The 27,057-nt window shown below is 31.0% G+C and overlaps 2 protein-coding genes across 3 annotated transcripts in view; one reads left to right on the top strand and one right to left on the bottom strand.

Annotated features, from left to right (window-relative positions):
* LOC145292861 (protein lin-9 homolog) overlaps positions 1-12,752 on the top strand; it is a 77,812-nt gene extending 65,060 nt beyond the window's left edge. For both annotated transcript variants that reach the window (XM_080138966.1, XM_080138965.1), the window contains exons 13-16: positions 2,515-2,613; positions 3,735-3,812; positions 7,749-7,843; positions 11,808-12,752. In XM_080138966.1, the coding sequence (XP_079995092.1) occupies positions 2,515-2,613; positions 3,735-3,812; positions 7,749-7,843; positions 11,808-11,940 (405 nt within the window). In that variant the 3' untranslated portion in view covers positions 11,941-12,752. The remainder of the gene's footprint in view (positions 1-2,514; positions 2,614-3,734; positions 3,813-7,748; positions 7,844-11,807) is intronic.
* A 12,233-nt stretch (positions 12,753-24,985) lies between these two features.
* LOC145292859 (uncharacterized) overlaps positions 24,986-27,057 on the bottom strand; it is a 41,929-nt gene continuing 39,857 nt past the window's right edge. Inside the window, exon 9 of the mRNA XM_080138963.1 lies at positions 24,986-25,371. Coding sequence (XP_079995089.1) covers positions 25,182-25,371 — 190 coding nt within the window. The 3' untranslated portion in view covers positions 24,986-25,181. The remainder of the gene's footprint in view (positions 25,372-27,057) is intronic.

Genomic DNA, 27,057 nt, shown 5'->3' with positions numbered 1-27,057 from the left:
ATAATGTTATTATTATTAAAGTTACAGAAGATTAGATCAAATTAACATGGTACCATAAGTTTCAAGCCTAAAGTGAACCCAGATTGAAAAACAATATTCGTTTGTGTTCATTTATATTTATGAATAACTCACTATCTGGCTCTCTTCAGCCATATTTGATCCATAATGGAAGTGGATTCGATTTTTCTTTTTTAATGTATTTTTTTAGTTGGTATTTAATTAGTGGGGTTTTTTTTTCACAGAATATTGGAAAAGTGGGTTAGGAAAATTCATTTGAAAATATAGAAAAAGAAAAAAAGAGGAGGGAGAAATAATGGTCTCTCCCTTGATGAAATGTTTCTAATTCATCCTGGGAGTTGATTTCAAAAAACAAATTTTCATGAAAAAAAATTTTTTAAACATAAACTGTCAAAACTTATTAAGAAATAAATTTTAACACCTATAGATAAAAAAGTATCTAAAAACCTAAAAAGAAAAAAAAAAAAAATATTTTTTAAATCTTCCATTTTTTTTAAAGACTTTTACCCACTCACATCACCCACCCAAAAATGTGTAAATATTTGTAAACAAAAAATACTATAAACCAAACTTTCAAATCTCTCCAAGAAACTTCCAAAACTATTTCTTCAATTTCATCCAAAATTTTCTTTAAATTTAAAAAAGTTTAAGGATATAAAATTTATAAAAATTACAGAAATTATGGGATCTGTCTTAAAATATATTGATGGTTTTTGGTGTGAGAGAAAATTAAACAAAAAAAAAAGATTTTTAAATTTAGAATTAGGATGTCAGTTTTGTATATAAATTAATGTAAAATGATTTCTATATCTGGGCCATTCTTGCATTTGAGGGCAGTTAACTAAAAACATTTTTCTGCTATGGAAGATACATGGGGGTCCTGAATCTAAGCTCCACCCCATCCTTAAAACTTTAAATATGTATGAGAAGGATATTGTAGTTTGCGTGAAGCATTGTGCATAGTGTGAAAAGTTGTTGTTTTTGAAGGCTATATCAATGCGGTTCGTAAACCATTCAAAGAGTTTGCCAAAATCTCAGTTTCTTTTTTTTTATTACATGGAGGTCACCACTTATCAAGGCCAGGAGGCCACTTAGGGATAAGGGTTATTGCGTGTACAGTAATCAATGAGATAGTATTGTAGTAAACATTAGTATTGGAGATTTGATAGAGTGTCTTACTTAAGGGGGCGGTTTGTCAGGAATTTGTTTATGTTGGATTTGAAGACATCCAAGTTGTAGTCAGGTGGGAAACAGGCAAACGGAAGAGAGTTCCACAGTCGGGCACTTCTGAGAAAGAAGCTCTGCTCATGGAATCTACGTTTGGATTCAGGCACAGATAAAGAGTGGAGAAAATTATTGACAGTAGTTTCAGCTAGACGGGTGTTTCTCGTGAAAGATTGGCAAGGGGGGGATGAGAGATTGGAGCTCAGACGAGCACTTGCCATGGAAATAACGATAAAACAAAACAGGCTCGCAACGTCTCTTCTGTGGGAGAGAGGCTGCAGGGAAAAGAAAAGGGCATCCCCCACTAAGCTACGAAGTCTATTCTGTACTCTGTCAAAGCAGATGTGGCAGCAGTACTCCATCCTTGGGCATACTTGGCTTTTATACAGATATGGCAGTAGCACATTCTAGGGAGAACCCTGTCTGGCTGTTAGGTTTTTGTTGGAATGTTTTGGATGATATGAATCAGTCTATGCCTACAATTAACCATTTGGTCAGGTCTGATACTATAGAGGACACATCCTTTTTAAACATGAAATGCAGAGGTAGATCAGATATGAATGTACAGAAGCTATCCCAGTCAGCCATAGAGTATTGATATACAGTATGGTGGAGAGGTATGTCTGAAGACTTATTACATTTCATTTTTTATCTTAACTGCTACAACGGAGTGGTCAGAGGATCCCAGAGGAGATATAACGGAGCATGAACATATCTCAAGGGAAGTTGTGAGGAAAAGGTCTAGAAGACTGTCATACTGACCGTCAGTATCGAGCACACGGGTGGGTTCATGAACAATCTGAGTGAGGTCCTAGGCAGTGGCAAAATCATGACAGAACCCCCCTCGTCATCGGTCTTATTTGAGTGGGTCAGCCATTCCACATTATGGACATTGGAGTCACCGCAAATGTGAATGTTAGCCGAAGGATTAGCAAACAGGATGAACTATATTAGGGGGCAAAATGGGATGGCAGTAAATTTGAAAAAAAAAAAAAAATCCAGATTGTCCTACATGACCAAGTAAATATTGGCTAACAGGAATTCTAGAGTTAATTCTACTTAAAGATTATGAATTGAATCCCAGGCTAAATAGCTTAAACATTAACCGTTTCTTCCCAATTAGTTTTAATCTTGTGTAAATTTTGCACACTTTATGTTGCCATAACATTGTATATAAATATGCAAACTACTACAAAAGATTTTGTGAATAAATTTGTAAATAATAAGTTTTTCAAATTCATTTGGATATTTTGTTTTGTTCTTTGTTGGTAGATGGCTCCAGAGCAAGGTTTGAATTCCATTGATCATCCATCGGAAATCAAACGTCGCTGTGAAGAAGAAGCTCAAAAAATGGTTCAAAAAGTCAGTCAAGTGAGTTAGCTTTAAAATCACTAATTTTCAGAAAATCAAGATTGAAATGAGATGTCGACTACAACTTGAATTGTTAACACAATGTTGTGTTTTGCTTTCACTACCATTGTCAACAGAAATAGTCTATCGAGCATGTGTGCGCAGTGTAATGATTTATGCAAGTGAAGACTGACCATTGAGGACTAAAAATATCTGTTGGAGAGCAATTAACTAAATTTTTTTTTTTTTTTTTTTGTATGGAGGATAAATCCTGTATTTTTTTAATTTTTTTTACTTTTATTTTTATTTTTTATTTTGGTGGAAGGGTTTACTTTTTTAGATGGTCACATGACTACATACGGTAAAAACATTTGGTTAACTGTTCTAAAAGGATAAAATGACCTGGAAATGGATGGTCATTTTGTAACGTGGATGTTATGCTCGAACCATGTTCGTTACAGTTCAAACCTCTTTTGGACCTCCACGCTGTCCGACACTGTTGAAAAGGAACAAACAAACAAAAATAAATAAATCCAACTTCGTTGTTTTTTCTGTTTTAGCAAAAGCATTTATCATTATTTTCCAAACAATGGCTGCTTCTTATTTATTTTTTTTTTAATTTTTTTTCTAAACCCTGCCATCTTAACACCAACTTAAAAAAAAAAGAAAAGTTTCTTGCTGCCACTGCAGGGCTGTATTCATCTTGTCTGGCACATGGTTTTCTTTCTCTCCCAGACCACATGCTGGCCATAGCCAGCCCTTTATTGTCTTCGACTTTACATGTCCATTTTTCTCGGCTCACACTTTTCTTCTCCTGACTATGTGGTGGTGTCCTAAATGCCAGAAAGCTTTCTACTCTAATAGTTTCTTCTCTCAAACAACTTGACTTTGAAATTCCCTGACTGTACTGATATGCAGAAGTTTAAATGTAATGTAAACCAATATCTTGCTAATCTTTCCTAGACATGGTCCCAAATAGTAGTCTCTTATGTACAAGTGGCAATATGCCTTGTTAGGGGTGAACGTGAGTAAAGAAAAAAAAATACATAAAAAGATATTTCAGAGAATCTGAAAAAGCTAATTTATTTAATTTTTTCTTATTTTGAAAATCAAATTTAATTATTTTTTTCTTTTGTTTCCAGAGTCTTTGCAAATATGTGAAAGATGAGAAAATGCTGAGTTTGATTGTTAATTTGACGTCGCTTATGCTTCAAGTGAAGGTAAATCAGTTTTTTTTTTCCGGGGGGGGGGGGATAATGAGGAAGGGTAACATTCAGAAGACTTTAGAAAAAAAATAATGATTTGTCACAAGTTATGAAAATATATTTATGCTAATTAAGCTACACAAAACCAGAATTATATTTTAATAACTTATGTAAATATATATATATATAGATTTTGAGGATTGGTTTCTTCTGTGGAAAGCAACCCTTTTATTTTTTTTAAGTCATCTGATGAGGACTTATAGTTTTAACCGACTATCTGTCCAAAGCATTAGCATGTCCAATGCTGTGACCTTGTAAATTTTTTTATATTAATACAAATATACCTTGTATTTTTATTGAGCACTCTTAATAACCTTGTTAAATTCATGAGTTATCACTCTTGGACACCTATAACTTGCTTTTTATATTTATATATATATATATATATATATATATATATATATATGTATGGGACGATTCTGATATTTTCCCCAATTTTGATACAATTATCCATTTCGATTCTTTATAAATCTCTAAATATTTAGCTAGAGTTGTTATTTTTCCCCGATTATTGTAAAAACACATGCTAAATGTGCTTAAATTTTCCTACACATAAAAACACACTTGTGGAGAGGGTGATCTGACCTATCCATCTTAGTTTTGTGGGTAATTTAAAATCAATAAATATTTACTATTTTATCATTATTAGCAGCAATTATAGATTTTGCTTTCAACAAAATCAAAAAAAAAGATAATTAAAAGAATCATTTTGGCATCGGAAAATAGACACAAATCTTTCCGATTCCAATACCCCCAAATGTTCCGATTTCTGATTCTGATTAATTGTCCCAACACTAATATTTATATATTACAAATTCGCAATAATAAAGACAACTATATATTATAACAGGTTTATCATAAGATGTATTTCTTAAGTGTTACAATTGTTTCCTAACCATTTGGACAAGCTTAAGCATTATTTCGTTAAAAGATATTCCAGAATGGCTAATCATCAGACACAAAATATAATTGTAATATAAATAAAAATATACACAATTTCTTATTTTCTCAAATACAAGCAACGAACTCATCTCCTTTCTGCTCTTTTTATTATTAATTTTGAATTGTGGATACAACTTACTTCCATATTTCTTATTCTAATTATCTACTCATCTCCCCTCATAATACACCCGCAACTTATGTCCCCGATAGTAGCCCCCTACTTCAAAGTTGCACTTGCCTTGTTTGGGGTGAAAATTGAATTAAAAAAAAAAAAAAAATTAGATAATTGTTATTTAATTTTTGTGTTTTTATATTTATTTAATAATTTAAATCGTCATTTAATTTATTTAGTTTATTGGTTCATTTTTTTAATAATTTAATATAAAATCTCCTAAACTTTCGTATCAATATATATTTAATTAATAACATCTCAATTAGCCTTAGTTTCGTATATTTCTTTATTTAAATTTACCAATTAACATTTTGATTATTTTCTATTTTATTGTAATTTTTTAAAATCATTGTGATAGAAAGGATTAGTCAAATCGTTTTAAATTATATATAACTCCTTATCATACTAATTATGTACTAAGCATTAATATATATCCTTGATTATTAATACTGATAATCGTTGAGCTTAATTAACATATTGACTTTGGTGTAATTGGTATCTGAACATTACAGAAATTTGATAAGTAAATTTTGGTTAAAAATATATCATTTGTAAGCAATTGAAATATCACAAGTATACTTATAGCACATTCATATCATTTTATTTGATATATGTCTTACACGTGTTTCGTTGAATGGTATATCAAACAACTCATCAGAGACACATAAATTTATAAAAGAATTTTTTTTAGAAGTTTCAGTATTGATTTTTTAAAAAGTTAACAATGTATACACAACAATTTTATCCTCATGGCATCGATGGTTTTTCTGGAATGGTTTCTTCCTGGAACAATTTATAAATCCTGACTGCTGGGAAACTGCTTCTGTGGTATCAGTTGACACAAATTCTGGCGGAAGAACTGGCCCATTAAATTATCGCCCCATTAACCTCCTCCCTCTTTTCGCCAAAATATTTGAATCCATAATTAATCAAGCTCTAGTCCACTACCTCACAGCTGCTAAACTTCTGACCGACCAATAGTATGGGTTTAGGTAAGCCCATTCTACTGCAGATACCCTAACTGTAATCTCTGAACGTATATACCATGCACTGGATAAAACAGGGGAATGTAGGCAGTAGCCCTAGACTTTGAAAGGGTATGGCACGATGGTCTTCTCATGAAAATCAGATCATATGGTATCACTGACAACATCATGCTCTATAACAAACACGAGGGGAAAACGAATGAACATGTATCTAAGGCAATGGCAGAAACACTAGAGGAAGACCTCCTGTCTGTAGCGGAATGGGGACAAAAATGGATGGTCACACATTCAATGCTGCCAAGACTAAGCTTCTTTCCTTTAATAATTACAAGAAACCTTCTCTACCGATAATAGCCATGGCTAATGATACATTACCTGAAAGTACTTTGTTTAAACTCCTCGGCTTAACGTTTACAGGGAACATGAGTTAGAACAGATACATTGAGGGCATTGCCAAGGTTGCTGCAAAGAAGGTGGCCTCTCTCTCTCTCTCTCTCTATCGTGCTAGAAAGTTACTGAGAGCATCTTGTACCTCTACAAGGCCACCATTCGTCCATGTATGGAGTATTATTACCACATTTGAGCTGCTGCATTTGTGACTAGTCTCTCCCCCTTAGGCAGAGCTCAAAAGAGTCACCAACCTAATAGGTCCCGCACTGTCAGCTAAGCTTTAACCACTGTCCCATCGACAAAATGTTGCATCTGCTGCCTGTTTTACAAGTATTTTGATGATAGGTGCTCTGACGAACTACAAGCCCTTGTTCCCCCTCGACATAAATACCCCAATAAACGTGACAAGCAGAAAAATCCCACCCCTATACAGTAGTTATCCCTAGTTGTAAGAAAGCCTTCTACTCCAATAGTTTTTTCAGTAGGACTGTTAGACTTTGGAACTCCCTTCTGGGTTCCTGCTTCCCTGACTATATTACCACGCAGAAGTTCAAGTGCAATGTAAACAGACATCCTGCTGCTCAACTCCCTACATAGTATTCCTGCAAATTATGTCCCATATAGTAGCTCTATGCATCAAAGTTGCACTGTGCCTTGTTTGTGGTTAAAATGCAATAAAAATAAATAAAATAACCTACAATTTTTAACAAATATTTTTTGCTTTTATGACTTTAAAAAATTTTTTTTGTTTTTTTCTCTATTAATATTGTATGACTAACATTACGCATTTGTTATGAATAATCAATTTCAAACGTAAATACGAAAATTCAAAAATATGGCGATATATAATTAAATTCTCCTTGTGGACTCTGAATTCCCCCCCCTCCCAGAAGGGTACTAACAATTTAAATGACGAGTAAGATCTTTACTCTTATATAATTTTTAAAGATTTCTATTTCTTTCTACCAATTTTTCATCATTTTTAATCTAAGGAAAAAAGAAATCTTTTTCTTGAGGAAAAAATGTGTCTTTGATGAATTGTTTGGTAATTTTCACCATTCAATGAAACCTGTGTAAGATGCACTATATTACTAATAAAATGAGTGTGATATAAATATATCTTTGGTTTGGAATGCTTATCAAAAGCAATCTGTAAATACTAGGTAGCTTTGATGGAATAAAATACAACTAAAATCAGGATTATTAGTGGTTCTTAGCAAAGAAGAAAACTTTCCCCCAAGATAGATCTGTGTTGAATGTATGAATTAGCTGTCAATTTGCACCCCACCCCCGCACCTCCGTCCACACACGTGCTGCTTCTTCCATAAATGAAATAAAAACATTCACATTCTTACTTGAGAGAAATCACTTAGATTTTTTTTTTTTTTTTTTTTTCTGTAGACATTTGCTGTGAATGACTTCAATTCTTTTGAATTTCGATCTCTTCAAGACAGTTTAAATGATATTAAAAAAAATTTGGATGGCAATAATATCAAGTAAGTACAACCGTCGTCGTCATTTCTTTTCTGCTTCAGTTGATGCAAAAAATGATCAAAAGAGAAATATTTGATGATTGCTTCCGACCACTTTTGAAATTGGAAATTGACGAGTAGTGTTTATCCAAAACAATTCCTCATCAATTTTGTTCACTTAGTTTGGCAGAATTTTAAATTTTACTAGTTTCAACACATGGGAATCAATCATGCAGAAAATTTGCAAAGAAAGTCTTCCTCATCTGCCATACTGTCCAGACCTCTCATCTACCGACTATCACTTTTTCAAGCATCTTGGCAACTTTCTGCGTGAGAAATGCTTCAAAAACCTAAGCGATATCAAAAACGTTTTCAACAACTTCATTGCCACCGAAGCGCAAAATTTTTATGTTGCTGACATAAATAAACTTGTTTTGCGTTGGTGAAAGTGTGTTGATTCTGATGGTGCTTATTTCGATCAATTTTTGTTTGAACTGAGATATGTTCATCTGAATTTAAAAGTTAAAAACTGAAAGAACTTTCTAGTAAACTTGATATTTCAACCTGATAATGCTGTGATGTAGCCTGGTTGAACAAATAAGATTCTCGTCAGCCAAGAAAAAAGAACTCGCAATGAAAAAATCGTTTGTTAGAAAAACATAAAATTTCTTTATTTCTCGCTTTGTGTTGCGTGCTTCAGTCGGTAGACAGGAGGGGGAGCAAGAGATGGATGGATTTCAGCGACAACTCGTAGCTACTGTTGCTTTTTTGACTAACTCGCTTCTCTTCCAACTTGCTTGTTTATATTGACCTGTTCTCTTGCAGGTGTTTAACCTCAACAGCTATGAGATCAACTACTTGACCTATTCACCTTCGGCAATGTCAGTTTTGACAGGTTTACACGCATCACTCAGTACTTTAACCCGTAGACCACCTGTGTGTGTGTGTGTGTACAGTTTCAACACGCAACAATTCAAACATTTTTATTTTTAACATTTTCAAATAAAAAAAAAAATCCAGTTATATTAAATAAGTTTGATTTGATTATTTGTAATAAAAAAATTAAATAAAAATTGATAATTAAAAAAAAAATGTTGAAAGCAAATTAATACTCCCTCTCCTAAAAAGCATCCAACCTAAAATATAATGGGCAAAAGTGTTTTGATAAACGTTGCTTGTCGATTTCTGATTTCAAAACCAGAAACAGTCATCCAATGAATTGTATTTCTTTTTACTGCAAAGAGAATTAGCGCTTTGTTACAATTACAGGGTGGAACGATAAAATTGTCGCCCTAAAGAAAACAACACTAAAGCTTTGTTAATTGCGGACTGTTGTCCTCATCTTTTTTATTGTCCTCGTCTTTTTTATTGTCCTCATCTTGTTTATTGTCCTCATCTTTTTTAGGTGTTGTTTTATGATGTTTCGGCCAACTATTTCCCTGTCCTTCGTCAAAACGTGGTGAGACAACAACAACGGAAGATAGTAATTGCTGAGGATGCAGTTAGAGGATTCGAAGTTCCTATCCTGTCACGGTTACAACCTGACGAAGGCCTGAGGAATAGTTGGTCGAAACGTCGTGAAACAACAACTAAAAAAGATGAGGATAATAGTCCGCAAAAAAATAAAAAATAATACATAATACTCATCTCAATAATGATTTCCAATTAAAATAATATATATATACCATTTGGTACAGACACGACCATGGAAGATCAGATAATAAATAAACATGGATTTATAAGACCAAAAGATTCAACCTTGATCGCTCAGAGGATAGAGACATTGAATTTCTACGGTTCCAGGTGAGCATTGTCTGAAGATAGCGGTTTCAATCTTACCCAAAGCCGGCCAGAGGCTTACTTGGCTAAAACGTGATGAGACAACAACTACGGAAGGCAGTAATTGCTGCGGATGCAGTTAGGAGATTCAGAGTTCCTATCTCATCGCGATTACCACCTGACGAAAGCCAGACGTATGGTTGGCCGAAACGTCAACGTGAAACAACAACTAAAAAAGACGAGGATAATAGTCTGCAATAAGTAAATTATTAAATAATATTTGTCTCAATAATGAATTACAATTAAATAATTTATACTACAGCTTTATTTTAAAACTTTTATTGAAAAAAATCAATTCAGGTAACTTGATTATAAAGTAGAGCTAACATCTAGTCAATGTAGCTGCCTTCAGCCTCAATCACCACCTCGATACGGGTCCAGAACTGGGAGCATGCCTTTTCCACAAATGCCAGCAGGAACTTGGTGGATGGCAGCAATCAGGCTGGCTTTGGTATTGTGGGAGGTCATGTTGGTGATGTTCTCGACATATGACTAAATGAAGTTGTTCAGTCGGAGGAAGTGGGAATCAGTAAGAGAAGGGTACAAAGTCTTAACACTTTTGAAGCCAAGCCTGGGTTTCTTTGGACTTGTAAGTTGGCACAAAGTCCTGCTGTCACACCCAGGGTCTGCCAGCATCCACTTGATTGCACCAGGGATCACCACATTCTTCAACACATCCAAGTATACTTTGGTGTTGACTTTCAAACCAACTTCGAAGATATGAGGTGGCATGATGTGGCCCTCACCAAAGACCATAACCATGTCCAGAAACTTCATTGAGCTTTGCTCTCAAGTGTTGAACTGTCTAGATTTGCATTTTGAGGGTGGTGGCAATGGTCCTGTTGTTATAACTTAGATTGGTAAAGAGCATGAGTTGTACAGTGGTGCATCTCCGATCGTGTTCATTGAACATTGTCACTTTCAGACATGATAGACGGCTCCGATCGCTCTTGGGATTTGTACACCACTGGCCCGTTAGTAGATGAAATCTGGTTTTCATCAAACAGAAATGGAATTATATCGTCTTTTTTAGGACAACAATTTTATCGTTCCAACCTTTACAATAAATAAAAAATATAACATTAACCTACCATAACGTTTATGAATTTTTTTTTTTTTAAATAAAATTTTTTTTTAGTTTGTAAGAAAAATTTTCTTGTAATTATTAAAGGAAATCATAAAAATTGGTCAGTCATCCTATAACATGTATAGCAATAACATACTGAACTTTCAAGAGTCTACAACAATTTTAAATGCCTGTACAAAAAAGTCTAGAAACTTATTGAAGGCACCTCATAATTACAATGAAAAAAATTGAAATACAATAAATAAAAAATATAACATCAACCTACTATAAGTTTTATGAATTTATTTTTATTTTATTTTTTTTTTGTAAGAAAAGTTTTCTTGTAATCATTAAAGGAAATAAGCTTAGTCTTGGTTGCATTAAACATTACCATCCAGTTTCAGCCTCATTCCACTACAGACTGGAGGTTTTCCTCTCGATTTTTTGCCATTTCCTTAGATATGTATTTATTCGTTTTCCCCTTAAGTCTATTATAGAGTGTCATGTCATCAGCAAATATACCTATCTCAAAGACAATTTTACCAGGGAGGTCGTTTATGAATATCAGGAATAATAAAGGTCCGCGGATTGACCCACATTTATTTCATGTGAACATTAATACAAAAGCCCTTAAATTTATCAACACAGATTTGAAATCTGTCTCTTTGATAATTTTGCACAAGTTTGTCTATTAATTTCTTGAAATGCATTTCTCATGTAATAGGTCTTCCAACATAAGAAAGATTAGACCGTTAGTCCATTCGCACTTTTCTCAATAACCACGTCTTAGATTTAAAAAAAAAAAATTGCACGAACATTAGTCATGGTAAAAATAAATTTTTGCCAGAACAGATTTTCCGGGATAACTTTGGTTGCACCCCTAGGGGGCATTATACGGGTAAAATTGCCCCAAAGTCATTCATCCATTCATTTGTTCTCACTTTTCTCAATATATTTGTTAGTTACTTTTCTTTGTTTTAATAAATTTGTTTTAATAAATTAAACAAAACAGATATAATTTTCGTATTCCATTTATACTTACAAATCTCTTCCAATTTAACATTTTTAAAATTTTTATTTCAGTTCTTTTCAAAATAATGTTGAGATTCATATCAACCACATCCAGAGTGGCCTCAGTCAAATGGGCAACTTACACGCTTTCTCTACAACTACCACCACCGCTGCTGCAGCAAGTCCAACCCCTAGCGACTCCTGAAATATGAAAAGGCATATTCTCATCCATCATTGACCCATTCTGGCTACTGCCGTCCTAACTGTGCTAAGATTCGATGGCACATTTTGGTCGATCCCTGTATGTCGCCCAAAAAGGCTGATATGTGCACCCGTTTATGCACGAGTTGGCATTGGATAAGAGAACAGTTTACAATAAAAAAATATGTTCTCTTAGGTATCGTATTTATTGCTTATAAGCCGTGCGCTTGGATCTTCTTTTCATTCATCCATTTTCTGCGTTTTTAAATTTGTCTTCAGTTTTTCCTATCCAAACTTTAAATATTTATTCATTAAATAAAGAAAAATTGGGTTTTGTCCAGAATTCTCTCATATATTAAAAAAAAACAAAGAAAATCTGTATGATGTATGTACCCTTGACAAAACAAAAATATATTCCAAAAATTATTTTAATCGATCAAGTAGTTGTATAATAAATAAAATATAAATAATGAAATCAACTTTTACTCATGTGTCTCCATTTTGAATACAATCTCAAGAAATAAAGAGAGATAATTCAAAGATAATTCAAACTTGCAAGATTTATGTTGTAATGCCTTCAAATTATCATTAATTGCTTAATAATGATTTTCTTTATAAAAATAAAACTATTTGATCAATGTACATGAATTTTGGAATATGTTATTTTTTTCATCACGGGAATGTACACCCTACAGATTTTTCTTTATTTTTGTTTTTTAATACAAAGGTAATTCTGGACAAGAACCAAAATTTTTAATCACTTATTTCTATTTATTAGGAAAGATTGGATTAAATATCCAACAGTTTATGGAAAAATCTGAATAGAAAAACATGTTATTATTAGGTGTACTTTAATGGTGTGACCAACATTTTTTGGGATGTTACATCAACTTCTAAATAGTTCTGAATTAGGTAGTTAATAGATTTAAAATGAAGATATCTTTTTATAAACATTTGGAAGTGATGTCTACCTTTTTTTTTCTTGTCTTTTTAAAATTTAACATCGGAATTGTTTAACTTGTTTGCTCAGCTTTAGTTTGTGTTTTCATTTTGAGTGATCTCACTTGTCGACATGTTTGGTGTCATCCATCCAATGATACACAAAAAAAGAAAAGAAAAAAAAATGACATTCTAATATGCTTTGTCTTCATCAATTTGAAGGGTTTTTTTTACTCTTTTTTCCTTCTTTTATGTCTTTTTTTTTCTTGTCCTTTTTTTCTTGTCCTCTCTTCTTTACCTTTCTTTCTTTATACTTTTCTCTACCTTTTTCTCTTCTTTCACCTCTTTTTTCTTTCTTCATTCTTCTTCCTTTTTCTTTCTCCTTTCCTTCTGTTTTGACATCTCTCTCTCTCTCTCTCTCTCTCTCTCTCTCTCTCTCTCTCTCTCCTCTCAGTCTCATCTTTTAATTTTTTTGCGATATGTTTATCATTGAATTCTGTTTTATTTATCTTCATTTTTTATCTCCATTGTTTTTTATACTCTTTTTGCAATCTCTCTTTTTCTCAACTCCTACATTTCTCTCTTTGAATTCTCGTATTTTACTTCACTTTTATTTGTGGGAATTTTGTAAAAGGCTGTGATGTGTAAAACAGATGATCTTTTCCATAAAAAGGAAAGAACACCATTATAAATTTTCCATTCTGAAAATTTTCAGGTGCTACCATTCTCATATTCAGACCATCACTATCACTATCATCATCATCTTCACATTGACAAAAAAAAATCTTAAAAAATTTATCATTGTTTATTTTGTACTCACTTGGATAAAGATGGAAGTAACACAATTATTATCAGCGTTGATTGGAATTGCAAAACCAGGTTACTAGTTCATTTAGAATTATTGCTTTCACTTTTTATACGTAATACCATTGGGGGGGAAAAAAAAGATAAGAATCATCCCTTTTCTCTCGCTATACAGTAACTGCAATTATTTTTTTATGGAAATCGCTCCAGACAAGATGTGAAGCCATCTGATGCAGGAAGCTAACAAGAACAAAAACTGATGATCACAAATGCAGGATAAACCTATTCATCTTAGTCTCGATAGGTAGGAGGAAAAGTAAACCTAAAAATTTTATAAACCTCATCCATAAGTGAACTCTGATCAACTTTGAGATTAGCAGCATATTTTTTTAACTGGCCCTAAGGTGAAAAGCAACATGAGAACAAAGATTGTCACCATCAGCATAAATGTTAATTTTTTTTTTATAATATTCTCTGGAAAATCACTTTTATCGAGAAGAAACGGAGTTGGGCCTAGAATAGAACGCTATGCAACACAAGCATTGACATGAAAAGAGAATGGAGAGGTATTATTTAGAGTTACTCGCAAGCTTTGCTCAGGATATCTAATAATGTCAAGAACTTTACCATCGATACCATAACCCTCAAGTTTATGTTGACAATGGCACTACTTTCTCGTAAATTATTCATAAACCAACAGATCCGCGTTTGATGAAAGTCATTTTGAACGGCACTAAAGAGATCCAGATTTTAAGAAAATGAACTTGCTGTTAACACACTTTTCAAAAACTTAGCTAATAACAGAGAGGAGACTGAGAAGACGATATTTAGTTGGGCCATGATAAGTACTGGGTGTTACTATTAAATATCCAGCAATATTATAATAGCATACTTCTTTGATGACGGGTTGATATTGGTTGTTTCTCTCTCCATTGTGATCCGTGATGTTTACAACATTTGTTCCAAATGTTGTAAACATCACGGAAGAACAATTTAATCTTTTTTTGGATCATTCTCTTCTCACACTCGTCTCCTTTTTACATTTCGGCCAATGTAACCATCAACCTTCTTCAGGTGCATCTTTTTGAACTTGGGGAAAATCCTTTATTTAATTTACAAGGGTAAATTGTTTTTGTTCCATCAGCCATGACTGTATAGAACTACTAAGGAATTTTTTTTTTTTTTTTTTTTTTTTTTTTTACATACTGAAAATTTTTTTTTTAACCCCCCCCCCCTCTTCCAAATAGGTTTTCTGAAGACAGACATACCACGATATACCATTCTGGTTTGGCACATTGTGTTGATAAATACTTTCTAATTAAAATTTACTGAAATCTTTCAACATTATCATTCTTTTTAGCTTGTCTTGTATCTAATAGAGTTTTGCGATGAGATTACATTGTAATGAACTTCAAACATAACTCGTTGCAGTCTTCAATATATTTATCTGCTGATGATTCAAAAAAGTTTTGAATCTGTATTTTTATAAAGTAGAATTTTGTTTTTTAATGTTTCAGCAAAATAATATTAGCAATGTTATTCACTTTTTGAGAAGATATTTTTCTTTAGATACATCAAAGTTTCGTTATTTTTAATTTATTTGTACAAAAAATCTTACGCTAAAGAAACTGATTTTGTTTCCTAACAAAACCTACAGATTGTAGGTTGTTTTTGAAACACAGTATTCATGTTGATGTTTTACAGTTTAAAAAAAAAATGGCATCCATTTTCCCTGAACGTGTGATGATTTTGAATCCATACTTTTGCTTTAAAAGTTGTAAATTGGCAATCGTGAAACGTGTCTCATGGCATTGTAATAAAACTTTGTAAAACATGTTTCATCAAGTTATTACAATTAAACCAACACTTGTATAGAATTCTTTTTATATTAAAAAATAATAAAAAATTCTATGATGTGCATACCCATGACAGAAAGAAAATATTTTCCAAAAATCATGTAAATTGATCAAATAGTTTTAGTTTTAGATAAGCAAACTAAGTTTTATGGCTAATCAAGTAGTGACTGCCTCGCAATGCAATTTTAAGGAGAATCCAAGAAAAGTGGAATATCTCAACAGTTTAAACTTGAGAGAATTTTATTGTGAAAAGCCTATGAATTCCCATTAATCGCTTAAACGTTATTTTATTTACATGATTTTTTTAATACAATGTTATCTTTCCATCACAGCTGCGTACATCATACAGATTTTTGTTTATGAATAAAGGAGAGATTCTGGATAAGTATCATAAAACATGTTTTATCAAGTTATAACAATACAACCTGGTGAAGCATATCTCATGATGGCATACCAATATAACCTGGTGAAATATACCTTCATAAATTCAGTCTCCATTAAACATTAACTCTTGTGGCTTTATAAAATGTTTATAAAAATATGATCACTAATTTATTTGAGATATAATTTTTTTTTTAATTTGCTAATTCTCATTAATTAGTTTGTAGATTTCTTTTAATAGATTGCTACATTTATTCAAATTTCTTTTCGTAAGTTCTTTTTGGTGTATTTAAATATTTATGTGAATTTTTAATCAGTTAATTCTTGTATGTTGAATTGTAATAATTGATTTTTAAACTTTTGATAGCATGTTTAATTGTTTAAATGTGTAAGATGTTGGTAATTGTATTTAAATTGTGATACGAAATGGTTTTTAAATCTTTTGTATTAAATGTCACTAATTTATATTAAATTATCTAAAATGTAAAATTATTGAACCTTTTTTTTTTTTTTTTTTTTAAGAATATAAGTTTTAAAAATTAATGGCTTTTTTTTTGTTTTTTGTTTGTTTGTTTAAGAAAACAATGAAGCAAAATAAGAAGAAAAAATTGCATAAAACTGAAAATGGAAAATAAAAATTGAAATTTTTACCATCAAATTTCTTTTGGTGTTGCCTTTCAAATTCAATAGATAACACAAGTTAATATGATTGTATTTTTCATGATCAACTTTGAATATTTATCCTTACTAGCAGGACCTGTGGAAATTCCACAGCAACATCTTTCTTTTTTTTTTTTTTTTTTTTTTTTTTTTTTTACATGGAAGTCACCACTTATTAAGGCCTGGAGGCCACTCGGGGACAAGAGTTATTGCGTGTACAGTAATCAATGGGGCAATATCATAGTAATCGTTAGTAATGGAGATCTGATAAAGTATCTTACTTAAGTGTGCGGTTCATCAGGAATTTGTTTATGTTGGACTTGAAGACATCCAAGTTGTAGTCAGGTGGGAAACAGGTAAACGGAACAGAGTTCCACAGGCGTGCACTTCTAAGAAAGAAGCTTTGTTCATGGAATCTACATTTTGATTTAAGCACAGATAAAGAGTGGAGAAAATTATTGACAGTGGTTTCAGCTAGACGGGTGTTTATCGTGAAAGATTGGCAAGGGGGGACCAGAGATTGGATCTCAGACGAGCACTTGCCATGGAAATAACGATAAAACAATGACAGGCTCGCAACATCTCTTCTGTGGGAGAGAGGTTGCAGTGAAGAGAAAAGGGCATCCCCCACTAAACTACGAAGTCTATTTTGTACTCTGTCAAAGCAGGATAGGCTGTTTTTAGCAGCTCCTGCCCAGATATATGTAATACATTGCTACTGGGCATTCTATGGACGTTCAGTGTGAATGGAGACCCCACAATATTTTAGAGCCCTTTTGTTAAAACAGTAAAATTATCTAAGTAATCTGGTTAATGTAGTGTCAGAATACATCTGGTTATTACAGTTTCTCTCCAATATCCTTATAGGATTCTGTGAAATATTTTCATTGTATGGATGCCCAATGCAAACGGAAACCCCACGATATCATTATGCCATCTTTAGACAGAACAGGTACTACACTTGGATCCTAGCCAGAACATCAAAAAGGTATATTTTAGTTTCACATATGGCCAAAAGTCGACATCATTTTTTTTTTTTTTTTTAATTTTATTTATTTATTTATTTTTTTTTTTACATTGTATCTTCAGTGATCAGGAGATCCTATTTATTAAAAAGTAGAATAGAAAGTGATAACATGGAAGCCTTCGTCCAGTCTCAAAAGACAATGGATACCTTGTAAGAGTAGCTGCATGTGAGATTGTGAGGCAAGGCTTGCGCGATTTCCAACCATACCTCACCTGAATCGGCACTGCTTGAATGAAGTGGCAAGAAGTCCAGGACGACCGGAAACAGTGCCGAGATAAGCAGAAAGCTCATACAGCAGCTGAGATTCCCAAATGGTCACTCATTTTAGTAATGACCAGGCTCAAAGTTGCTTAACTTCGATGATCTAACGGAAACCAGTGCGTCAATGCAATTATTCTGTATAGGTGATAACTAGGGCTGTGACAAGAGAATATTCTTTTCATTATTTTGACTCTCGAGTATATATCAGTTAAAATCTTATATGTTTTTATATAGAGTGATGTGGTTCTCGATTAACTGTGTCTGTGTGTCAGATATATACTCGAGAGTCAAGCCAATAAAAGAATATTGTCTTGTCATAGCACTAGTAATAACATACTACGAACATTAAATTAGAGTCTCTATACACAAATTTAATGTTTGTAGTATGTTATCACCTTCTATTGCTTTAATAAATAAGATCTGATCGAATAATTAATTATCTAGAAACCGTGACAAACGTACGTAATACTTTAAAGGTACTACAATATTAATATATAGATAATTAAATCATTTAAAAAAAAAAAGGCAGGAAAGCGTGTAATGCAATTTAATGGCTTTCAATTCTTATTTCTTACCTCCAGGGGGGGGGGGTACTGTCAATCTACAAATTATAAGAAACAAAAGGCTAAAATATGAAATAACTTTCTATTTTTATTAAATTTTTTTTTGCAAAAATTTAATATTATTTCAGTCGAATTGTTTTAACAACTAATTTTGAAATTCAGTTTGTTTTTTTTTTGTTTTTGTTTTTTTTTTTTTCAAAATTTGATTTATTGAAATAATGTTCTAGAATGGATAAATTATTCTCAATCGAACAATTGTTCTTGTATAGTTTATTTTATCGATTTTTAATCAATATTCAATATTTTGCCTGTATTTTTTTTTTTCTGTTTGTGTTTTTTGACAATCTGAAAAAAAATGTTTGAACAAATTTTCGTTTTTTTTTTTTTTTTGACTTTTCTCAATTTTCTGATCTGTTATGTTTAAAAAAATCTGAATTGGATTAGACAAAAATTAGGAATATTTTCTTTATCATATCCCAACATACAAGATGCACCGTCACCCTTCTGACATGGTGGGAAAATGACACAAGTTTAGAGTTTGGTTAAACTTGCATGACACACGCGGAGGAGGGAGGTTTAAAATATAAGAAGCGCACATTTTAAGTTAAGTTGTCAAATTAAAGATAAGCCTCCACCCCACACACACACCCTTTTTTTTTTTTTTTCACAGGACGAATTTTCCAATTATTCTTTTGCTAGAAAATGGTGCATGTTCTCCAAAAAAATAGATCGAAAGTCGACAAAATTAAAAACCAATGTTATTGACTTAAATTTTGTCATAAAACATAAAAACGTATTTTGACAATTTCACCATCGATTGATCGACTATTATTTTTGTAAAGTCACTTAAACAAGGGAAATAACTCATAGTTTGAAATTTTCTTTATTATTTAAGTAAAACTTTTTTTGGAAACTATTTTTATTAATAATTTTCTGCTTTATCATTTTTCATAATTTTTGGATATTTTACTAATTTCAACATTACAGTTAAGTAGATAAGCATTAGTTTTAATTGAAATTGATAAATTTTCTTATGTTTTAATATCCCCCCATCCCGATTTTTTTTATTTTATTTTATTTTTTTTTTTTTTTATGGAAACTCCAAAATGATAAAGTAGTTATTTAAAAAAATTTTATTGAATTTTTTTTGTGTTTCATTTCATCCTAAACTAGGTGTAAGGGCTACTGTCAACTAGAAACCAGATTTTTAGGGGCATTCTAAGTGGGGAGTTGTGCAACGAGATATTTGTTCACATTACATTTAAATTTCTGCATGTTGGAACAGTCAGGGAGCAAGTAAAGAATTCCAAAGACAAGCAGTTTGAGCAAATGAGATGCAATTTAGAATAGAAAACCTTTTCAGCATCTGCGGACCTGTACAATAAAAGGTGTAATTTTGCTGCCTTTCATTGAGGGGGCACAAGTGCAGAAAGTGCATCTTCACATCTTTTCATCCCGCTCTTCAAACGAGAAGGGAAAAGACTGTTTTATTAAACATTAGTAATATTAACAAAGTCAACATTTTTAAAGCTGCACAAAAATTAAAACTTGTAAGTTTATATTTATTTTTTAAATTATAACTAATTTTTATTTAATTTGATTACCTGTTTATTAATAAACTCTTTTCATAAATAAATTGGATCCGAAGAAGAAAAAAAACGAACAAAAAAAAAAAACGCTTTCTAAATAAAAGAAATGAAATCGCACACAAGAAAAACCCTTTTTTTTTTTAATTGTCTTTCATGAATTCCTTTAAATCAAAGTGAGATTTTATGGATCAAATACATCCTGAGGCACCCTGGATTGAGCAACAACCAAAGGACATTTTTTTTTTTTGTCCAGCATACCAACTTCTCTATTAAAAAACAGAAGTAAAGAAAATTCTGTATAATGTATATAACTTATGATAAAAAGAAAATATCATCTTCCAAAAACCATGTAAATTGATCAAGTAGTTTTATTTTTAGGAAGAAAATTATTTTTAAGCAAATTTGAGTTTTACGAATGTCCCCCTCTCTCCTTCGTCTCCCCCATGTTAAAAGTAGCTTTCTAAAATTTTGATTTGGAGTTATTTCCCTTGTTCTTTTGGACTGTTTCCAAGATGGTATTGCTCATAGTCTACCATAAAATTTTATTTTCTTATTCGAATTTACATGATAATTAACTTACATGATTTTTTGTTTACGATATTTTCTTTCCATCATGGATACATACATCATACAAGTTTTTCTTTATTTCTTCTTTTTTTTTTTTTTTTTTATAAGGACAATTCTTGACAAGCTCCCGTTTTTTGCTATCAAACTGCTTTTTAATTTCTGATTGAATTCTGAACAAAGCAATGCAGCTTATGTGTGCATCTGTAACTTTACCTTTGCAGATTTTTTTTTTTATTTAAGTAAAAAATGGGGAAGGGGTATTTACAAAGTTGAACTAATAGCCACTGTTTCATTTCTTTAGACATTTTGCTTTAAAAAAAACGTTTCAATATTTAATATTTTTGTCATGTGACAAGTATCATGAGATTGAATTATAATTTAATATTTAAAAACATTGTCACAAAGTTTAATGTTTAACAAAAAGTATATTTCAATATTTAAAAACATTGTCACAAAGTTTAATGTTTAACAAAAAGTATATTTCAATATTTAAAAATTATTGGGTTATTTATAAAAATTATTTGGTGCTTGATAAAATACTCAACAGATGGAGTTTTTAAATTTGTCTTTGTAAGCAAAAATAATATTAATTGTCATGTCAAAAATATTACTTAATTGTCATGTCAAAAATATTACTTAATTGTCATGTCAAAAATGATATTAATTGTCATGTCAAAAATATTAATTATGTCAAAAATAATATTGTCATGTCAAAAATAATATTGTCATGTCATAAATAGTAATATATCCAAATATTATGAAAATTTAGTAAGTAGGTTATTTATAGTTGAAAGTGATTTTTGCAAAAACTGGGGGAAATTGCATTTTTCGTAGATGTGTTAATATCAATGGTAAAATTTCCAGTATAAAAGACATAACTCAGAGGGTAAAATGTTGGCCACCTTTAAGTGGCAACCAACATTTTTAGCCCATAACAATAAACTTTTATTAAAAACACAATATCAGTTTTTCTACTCAATAAATTTTCATAATAGTTGGATATATTACTATTCTCAACACAACAATTTAGTAAGTAATATTATTTTTGCTTACAAAAACAAATTTAAAACTTGATCTGTTGACTATCTTAACTAGCATTAACTTTTTTTCTAATACTGGATTTTTCATTATAAAAGTCATTAATTTCTGATAAATGATAAAAACTGTTAAAAGTGAAAATCTTAATGTTAAAGACAAAATGTGTCATTTTGGTTGTAACATATTCTTGGGTGCCTCAAATTGATTCGATTTTATTTATTTTGTCATCTTAATTATTTTTTTATGGCCTTCAAAAAAGAAAAAAAGGCCGGCTATTATTTCTACGTTTTTCATAAATGTATCTTTGTGTGAAAAGAGTTAAATAAATTTTTAATCAGATTATGAATTTTCTTTTTTTGTTTTTAATTTTTAAATGATTACTGCGTTGATCCGAATGTTGGATGTCAGGTTAGGAGAAATTCCTGGTGAGTTAGGCAACAAACAGCTGATTCCAAAAATTAGTAACCCATCAGGAGATAACATCCTGCTTCAATTTTAGGATATGTAACTGTGTCAGAAGACAATGTCCAAAATCTATTTCAGGATAAATGACAAGCATTGAAATTTCTTCTTTATAAAAAAATTAGATGTACGTGGCGTTGCCCGGTATTAAATGTAACGTTACATTCTTTGTAAAAAAAATGATGTTTAAAAAAAAACAAAGAAACTGAGTATTGTTTTTTCTAAACAGTTCATTTCTTGTAAGTAAAAAAAAATACTTGCGCTGAGATTGAAACTAAAACCTAAAGACAGTAAGTCAAGTATGCTAACCATTAGCCCAATTGAACACAATCTCCAAAGATGTGTTCAAACCTTATTTTTAACATATGAACAATCAGCGCATGTTCAGTCATGAAATAGTTAGCGAACAGATAAAATTCCGACAGCCTCCACGTACCAATTTTCTAATTTTGACCCCTTAGCAGCACTTTTTCCAGATAAAAATGAATTAAAAAGGTCTAAATACCCTGTATACCAAATTTCAAGTCTGTAGATCAAAAATTTGTTGAGTATATAGGTTGAGAAGTGTCATCACACACACATTCTTCCTTTTATAGATATAAAGATAACTAGATTATACCTACCTTATGTTGGTTGGGATGCAGTAAAATCAAAAACTCGTTTGCCTACCACAACTGAAAAGAATTTCCCTTTTTTCCTCAAACATTGAATGGAATTTCTATGAACAGGATTTCTTTTCAAATAAATTTTTCATTCGTTGAACTGCTTCCCTGTAGACTACAACATGAACCATGATAAAACAAATACTGTTGGACATTTTAAAACCGAAACTTGGTGGACAAGTCAAGAATAGATTGAAGTTTTTTTGATTGTGAATTTTATTGACATTTGGGGGGGGGGGGCTGTACATGTATGACCTGCAGGTCATTTAGTCAAAAAATGAATATGAATCATATGGTAGACGGACACACTTTTGGCCCTCATGAGTTGAATGTAACAACAAATTCTTTCACAATATAATGTTTATTCTATGAAAATTCCTACAAAATGCATTTTTGATTTATGAACATTTGTTTATGAAAATATTCTGGTTTCTTCATCTCTCCTGAATAATAACCCAGTTTTATTATAGGAGAATGCATTCATCAACCTTGTAACTTTTGTCCTTTTTTAATTATACATCCATTGTGCCATTCTTATATTATAGTTCTCTTCATGCAACACATATCCTCAACTCTCAATGGTCAGATGGCATTTCCATACATCATCACACTATACACATACCTGATAACAACTCTTCCTTTGCTTGAAGTCTTCCATAAAAAAAAAAAACAAGCTTGGATTTTCATGAAAATACTCATAGGGTTCCTGACAAGAATTCGTCCAACAAATAAATAAGCAGTGAGGTAAAGTCTTGAACAAAATTAGGAACGCAGAATTTTTTTTTTGGGGGGGGGGGGTGAAGGCAATCATTTTGAAATGGATTTGAAGTAGTTTAGACAGAGCAACAAACAAAAGGACAGATTTTGTCTCAAGACCAATTTTTTCTTTCCTTTGTGGTTTTATTGCTTACTAGCGGAGCTGCCCGGCCTTTCGTGTAACATAATTTCTTTCATCCTCCATTCCAAAAACGTTTTGTAAATAAAACTTTTTTTATAATAAAAAAAATGTACATATAAGAAAATTTGCCAGTTTCTATTCATAAAACATTTTTAGTGAAGAAAAAATTTTTTATTTTTTATTTTGTGTGTTTAGCCTCTTGTTCATGATTCAACAAAAAATGTGTTATAACAAAAAAATGTGTTATAACAAAAAATGTGTTATAACAAAAAATGTTTTATAACAAAAAATGTTTTATAACAAAAAATGTGTTATAACAAAAAATGTTATAACAAAAAAATGTGTTATAACAAAAAATGTGTTATAACAAAAATGTTTTATAACAAAAAATGTGTTATAACAAAAAATGTGTTATAACAAAAAATGTGTTATAACAAAAAATGTTATAACAAAAAATGTGTTATAACAAAAAAATGTTATAACAAAAAATGTTATAAAAAAAATGTTATAACAAAAAATGTGTTATAACAAAAAATGTTATAACAAAAAATGTTATAACAAAAAATTTTATAACAAAAAATTTTATAACAAAAAATGTTATAACAAAAAATGTGTTATAACAAAAAATGTTATAACAAAAAATGTTATAACAAAAAATGTTATAACAAAGAATGTTATAACAAAAAATGTGTTATAACAAAAAATGTTATAACAAAAAATGTGTTATAACAAAAAATGTTGTAACAAAAAATGTTATAACAAAAAATGTTATAACAAAAAATGTTATAACAAAAAATGTGTTATAACAACAAATGTTATAACAACAAATGTTATAACAACAAATGTTATAACAAAAAATGTGTTATAACAAAAAATGTTATAACAAAAAATGTGTTATAACAAAAAATGTTATAACAAAAAATGTGTTATAACAAAAAATGTGTTATAACAAAAAATGTTATAACAAAAAATGTTATAACAAAAAATGTGTTATAACAAAAAAATGTTATAACAAAAAAATGTGTTATAACAAAAAATGTTATAACAAAAAATGTGTTATAACAAAAAATGTGTTATAACAAAAAATGTTATAACAACAAATGTTATAACAACAAATGTTATAACAAAAAATGTGTTATAACAAAAATGTTATAACAAAAAATGTGTTATAACAAAAAATGTTATAACAAAAAATGTGTTATAACAAAAAATGTGTTATAACAAAAAATGTTATAACAAAAAATGTTATAACAAAAAAATGTTATAACAAAAAATGTTATAACAAAAAATGTGTTATAACAAAATGTGTTATAACAAAAAAAGTGTTATAACAAAAAAAGTGTTATAACAAAAAATGTTATAACAAAAAAAGTGTTATAACAAAAAATGTTATAACAAAAAACGGTATCGTTTTGATAGTTGCCTTTCTACAATGCTCCAAATCAATTTTAATAAATAAGTTCAAAGGGTCATCACAACAAATTTGATTATCCGCAATCGGATGTGAAAGTTTTAATATTTTCCCGCTGTTGATCCGTTTAGATAGAGAATGTGAAAGGATCTTTTTTACTTGAAAAATTCTTGGAATCTGATCTTTTGAACGAAAGACTAGACATAGATTTTGTTAAGAAATCGTTTTCCATGGCCGTCTCTGCTGTCTTGGTGCCATTCGTTTGTATCGGGTCACCACTCCATTTACATTTCACGTACAATTCCAAAAAGGTTTGCCTGAAAAACGATGGGAGATTCATAAATGTTTCGTTTGCAAATAAATATGAATAACAATCCTTGGACCACGATTATTCCTGATATTCAAAAAAGGCCTCCCTGATAATATTGTGTCCGAGATGGGTATATTTGCTGATGATACAATGCTCTATAACATGCATGAGGGAAGAACAGATGTACACAAATCTAGAAAATTACCTCCAGACAATAGTGGAATGGGTCTGTAAATGGATGGTAGCATTTAATACTAGTAAAACTAAGTTGCTCTCCTTTAACAATTACAAGACACCTCTTCAACCACTGATATGCATGACAAATACAATCCTACATGAGAATTCTACCCTCAAACTCCTCAGCTTAACATTCACAGGAAATATGAACTGGAACTGAGGACATTACAAATGCTGCTGCAAAGAAGGTGGGTTCCCTCTATCGAGCTAGAAAACTACTCACACCAGAGAGTATCCTGTACCTTTACAAAGCCACCATTTGCCAATGTATAAAGTATTGTTGCCACATCTTGTCTGGTGCATCTACTTCTAGCCTCTTTTTCTCGGATAGGTTCTAAAAAAGAGTTTCCAATCTAATAGATCCCACTTTGTCAACTAAGCCCTAACCCCTGTCCCATCACCCCAATTTTGCATCTTTGTGCCAGTTTTACAAATATTTTAATGAAATGTGCTCTGATGAACTTGTTGCACTTGTGCCCCCTCAACAGTTGCATCTCTGTGCCTGCTTTACAAGTAGTTTAATAAAATGTGATCTGATGAACTTGTTGCACTTGTGCACGTTAACATACATATCCTCGACAAACCTGCTTAGCAACAAAATCTCACCCCTTCATTGTTGAGATCCCTAAATGCCAGAAAGATTTCTACTCTAATAGTTTCTTCCTTCGAACAACTAGACTTTGGAATTCCCTTTCTGCTACCTGCTTCCTTGACTGTACTGATATGCAGAAGTTTAAATATAATGTAAACCAACATCTTGTCATCTAGGCATGATCCCAAATAGTAGCCCCTTAGATCCGAGTGGCGAGATGCCTTGTTAGGGGGAAATATGAGTAAAAAAAACAAAATAAATATAAAAAAAAAAAAAAACAGGGTTGGAATTTTGTCCTAAATTACATCATTGAAACTAGACCAAAAATATACATTTTCTTTAAATCATATTCTATGGGTGCAGGGGCGGGGTCTAGCAAATCTGCACTCAAATTGTGCAAAATGCAAATTTTATTCAATTTTATAAAATTATGAAAAGTTGTGCAAAATCTAATTTTTATACAATGTCATAAAATTGTACAATTTCATAAAATTGTGAAAAATTTTTTTGCAATTTTTTTGCAATTCTATAAAATTGTGCAATTTTTTTGCAATTCTATAAAATTGTGTAATTTTTTTGCAATTCTATAAAATTGTGTAATTTTTTTGCAATTCTATAAAATTGTGCAATTTTTTTGCAATTCTATAAAATTGTGCAATTTTTTTGCAATTCTATAAAATTGTGCAATTTTTTTGCAATTCTATAAAATTGTGCAATTTTTTTGCAATTCTATAAAATTGTGCAATTTTTTTGCAATTCTATAAAATTGTGCAATTTTTTTGCAATTCTATAAAATTGTGCAATTTTTTTGCAATTCTATAAAATTGTGTAAAAAGCAATTTTTATTCAATTTTATAAAAGCTT

Source organism: Euprymna scolopes, chromosome 14, assembly GCF_053919585.1.
Source record: "Euprymna scolopes isolate OS-2025 chromosome 14, ASM5391958v1, whole genome shotgun sequence".
NCBI classification, from domain to species: domain Eukaryota; kingdom Metazoa; phylum Mollusca; class Cephalopoda; order Sepiida; family Sepiolidae; genus Euprymna; species Euprymna scolopes.
Note: the sequence above shows the minus strand (reverse complement) of the source record. Positions and strands in the feature narration are given on the sequence as shown.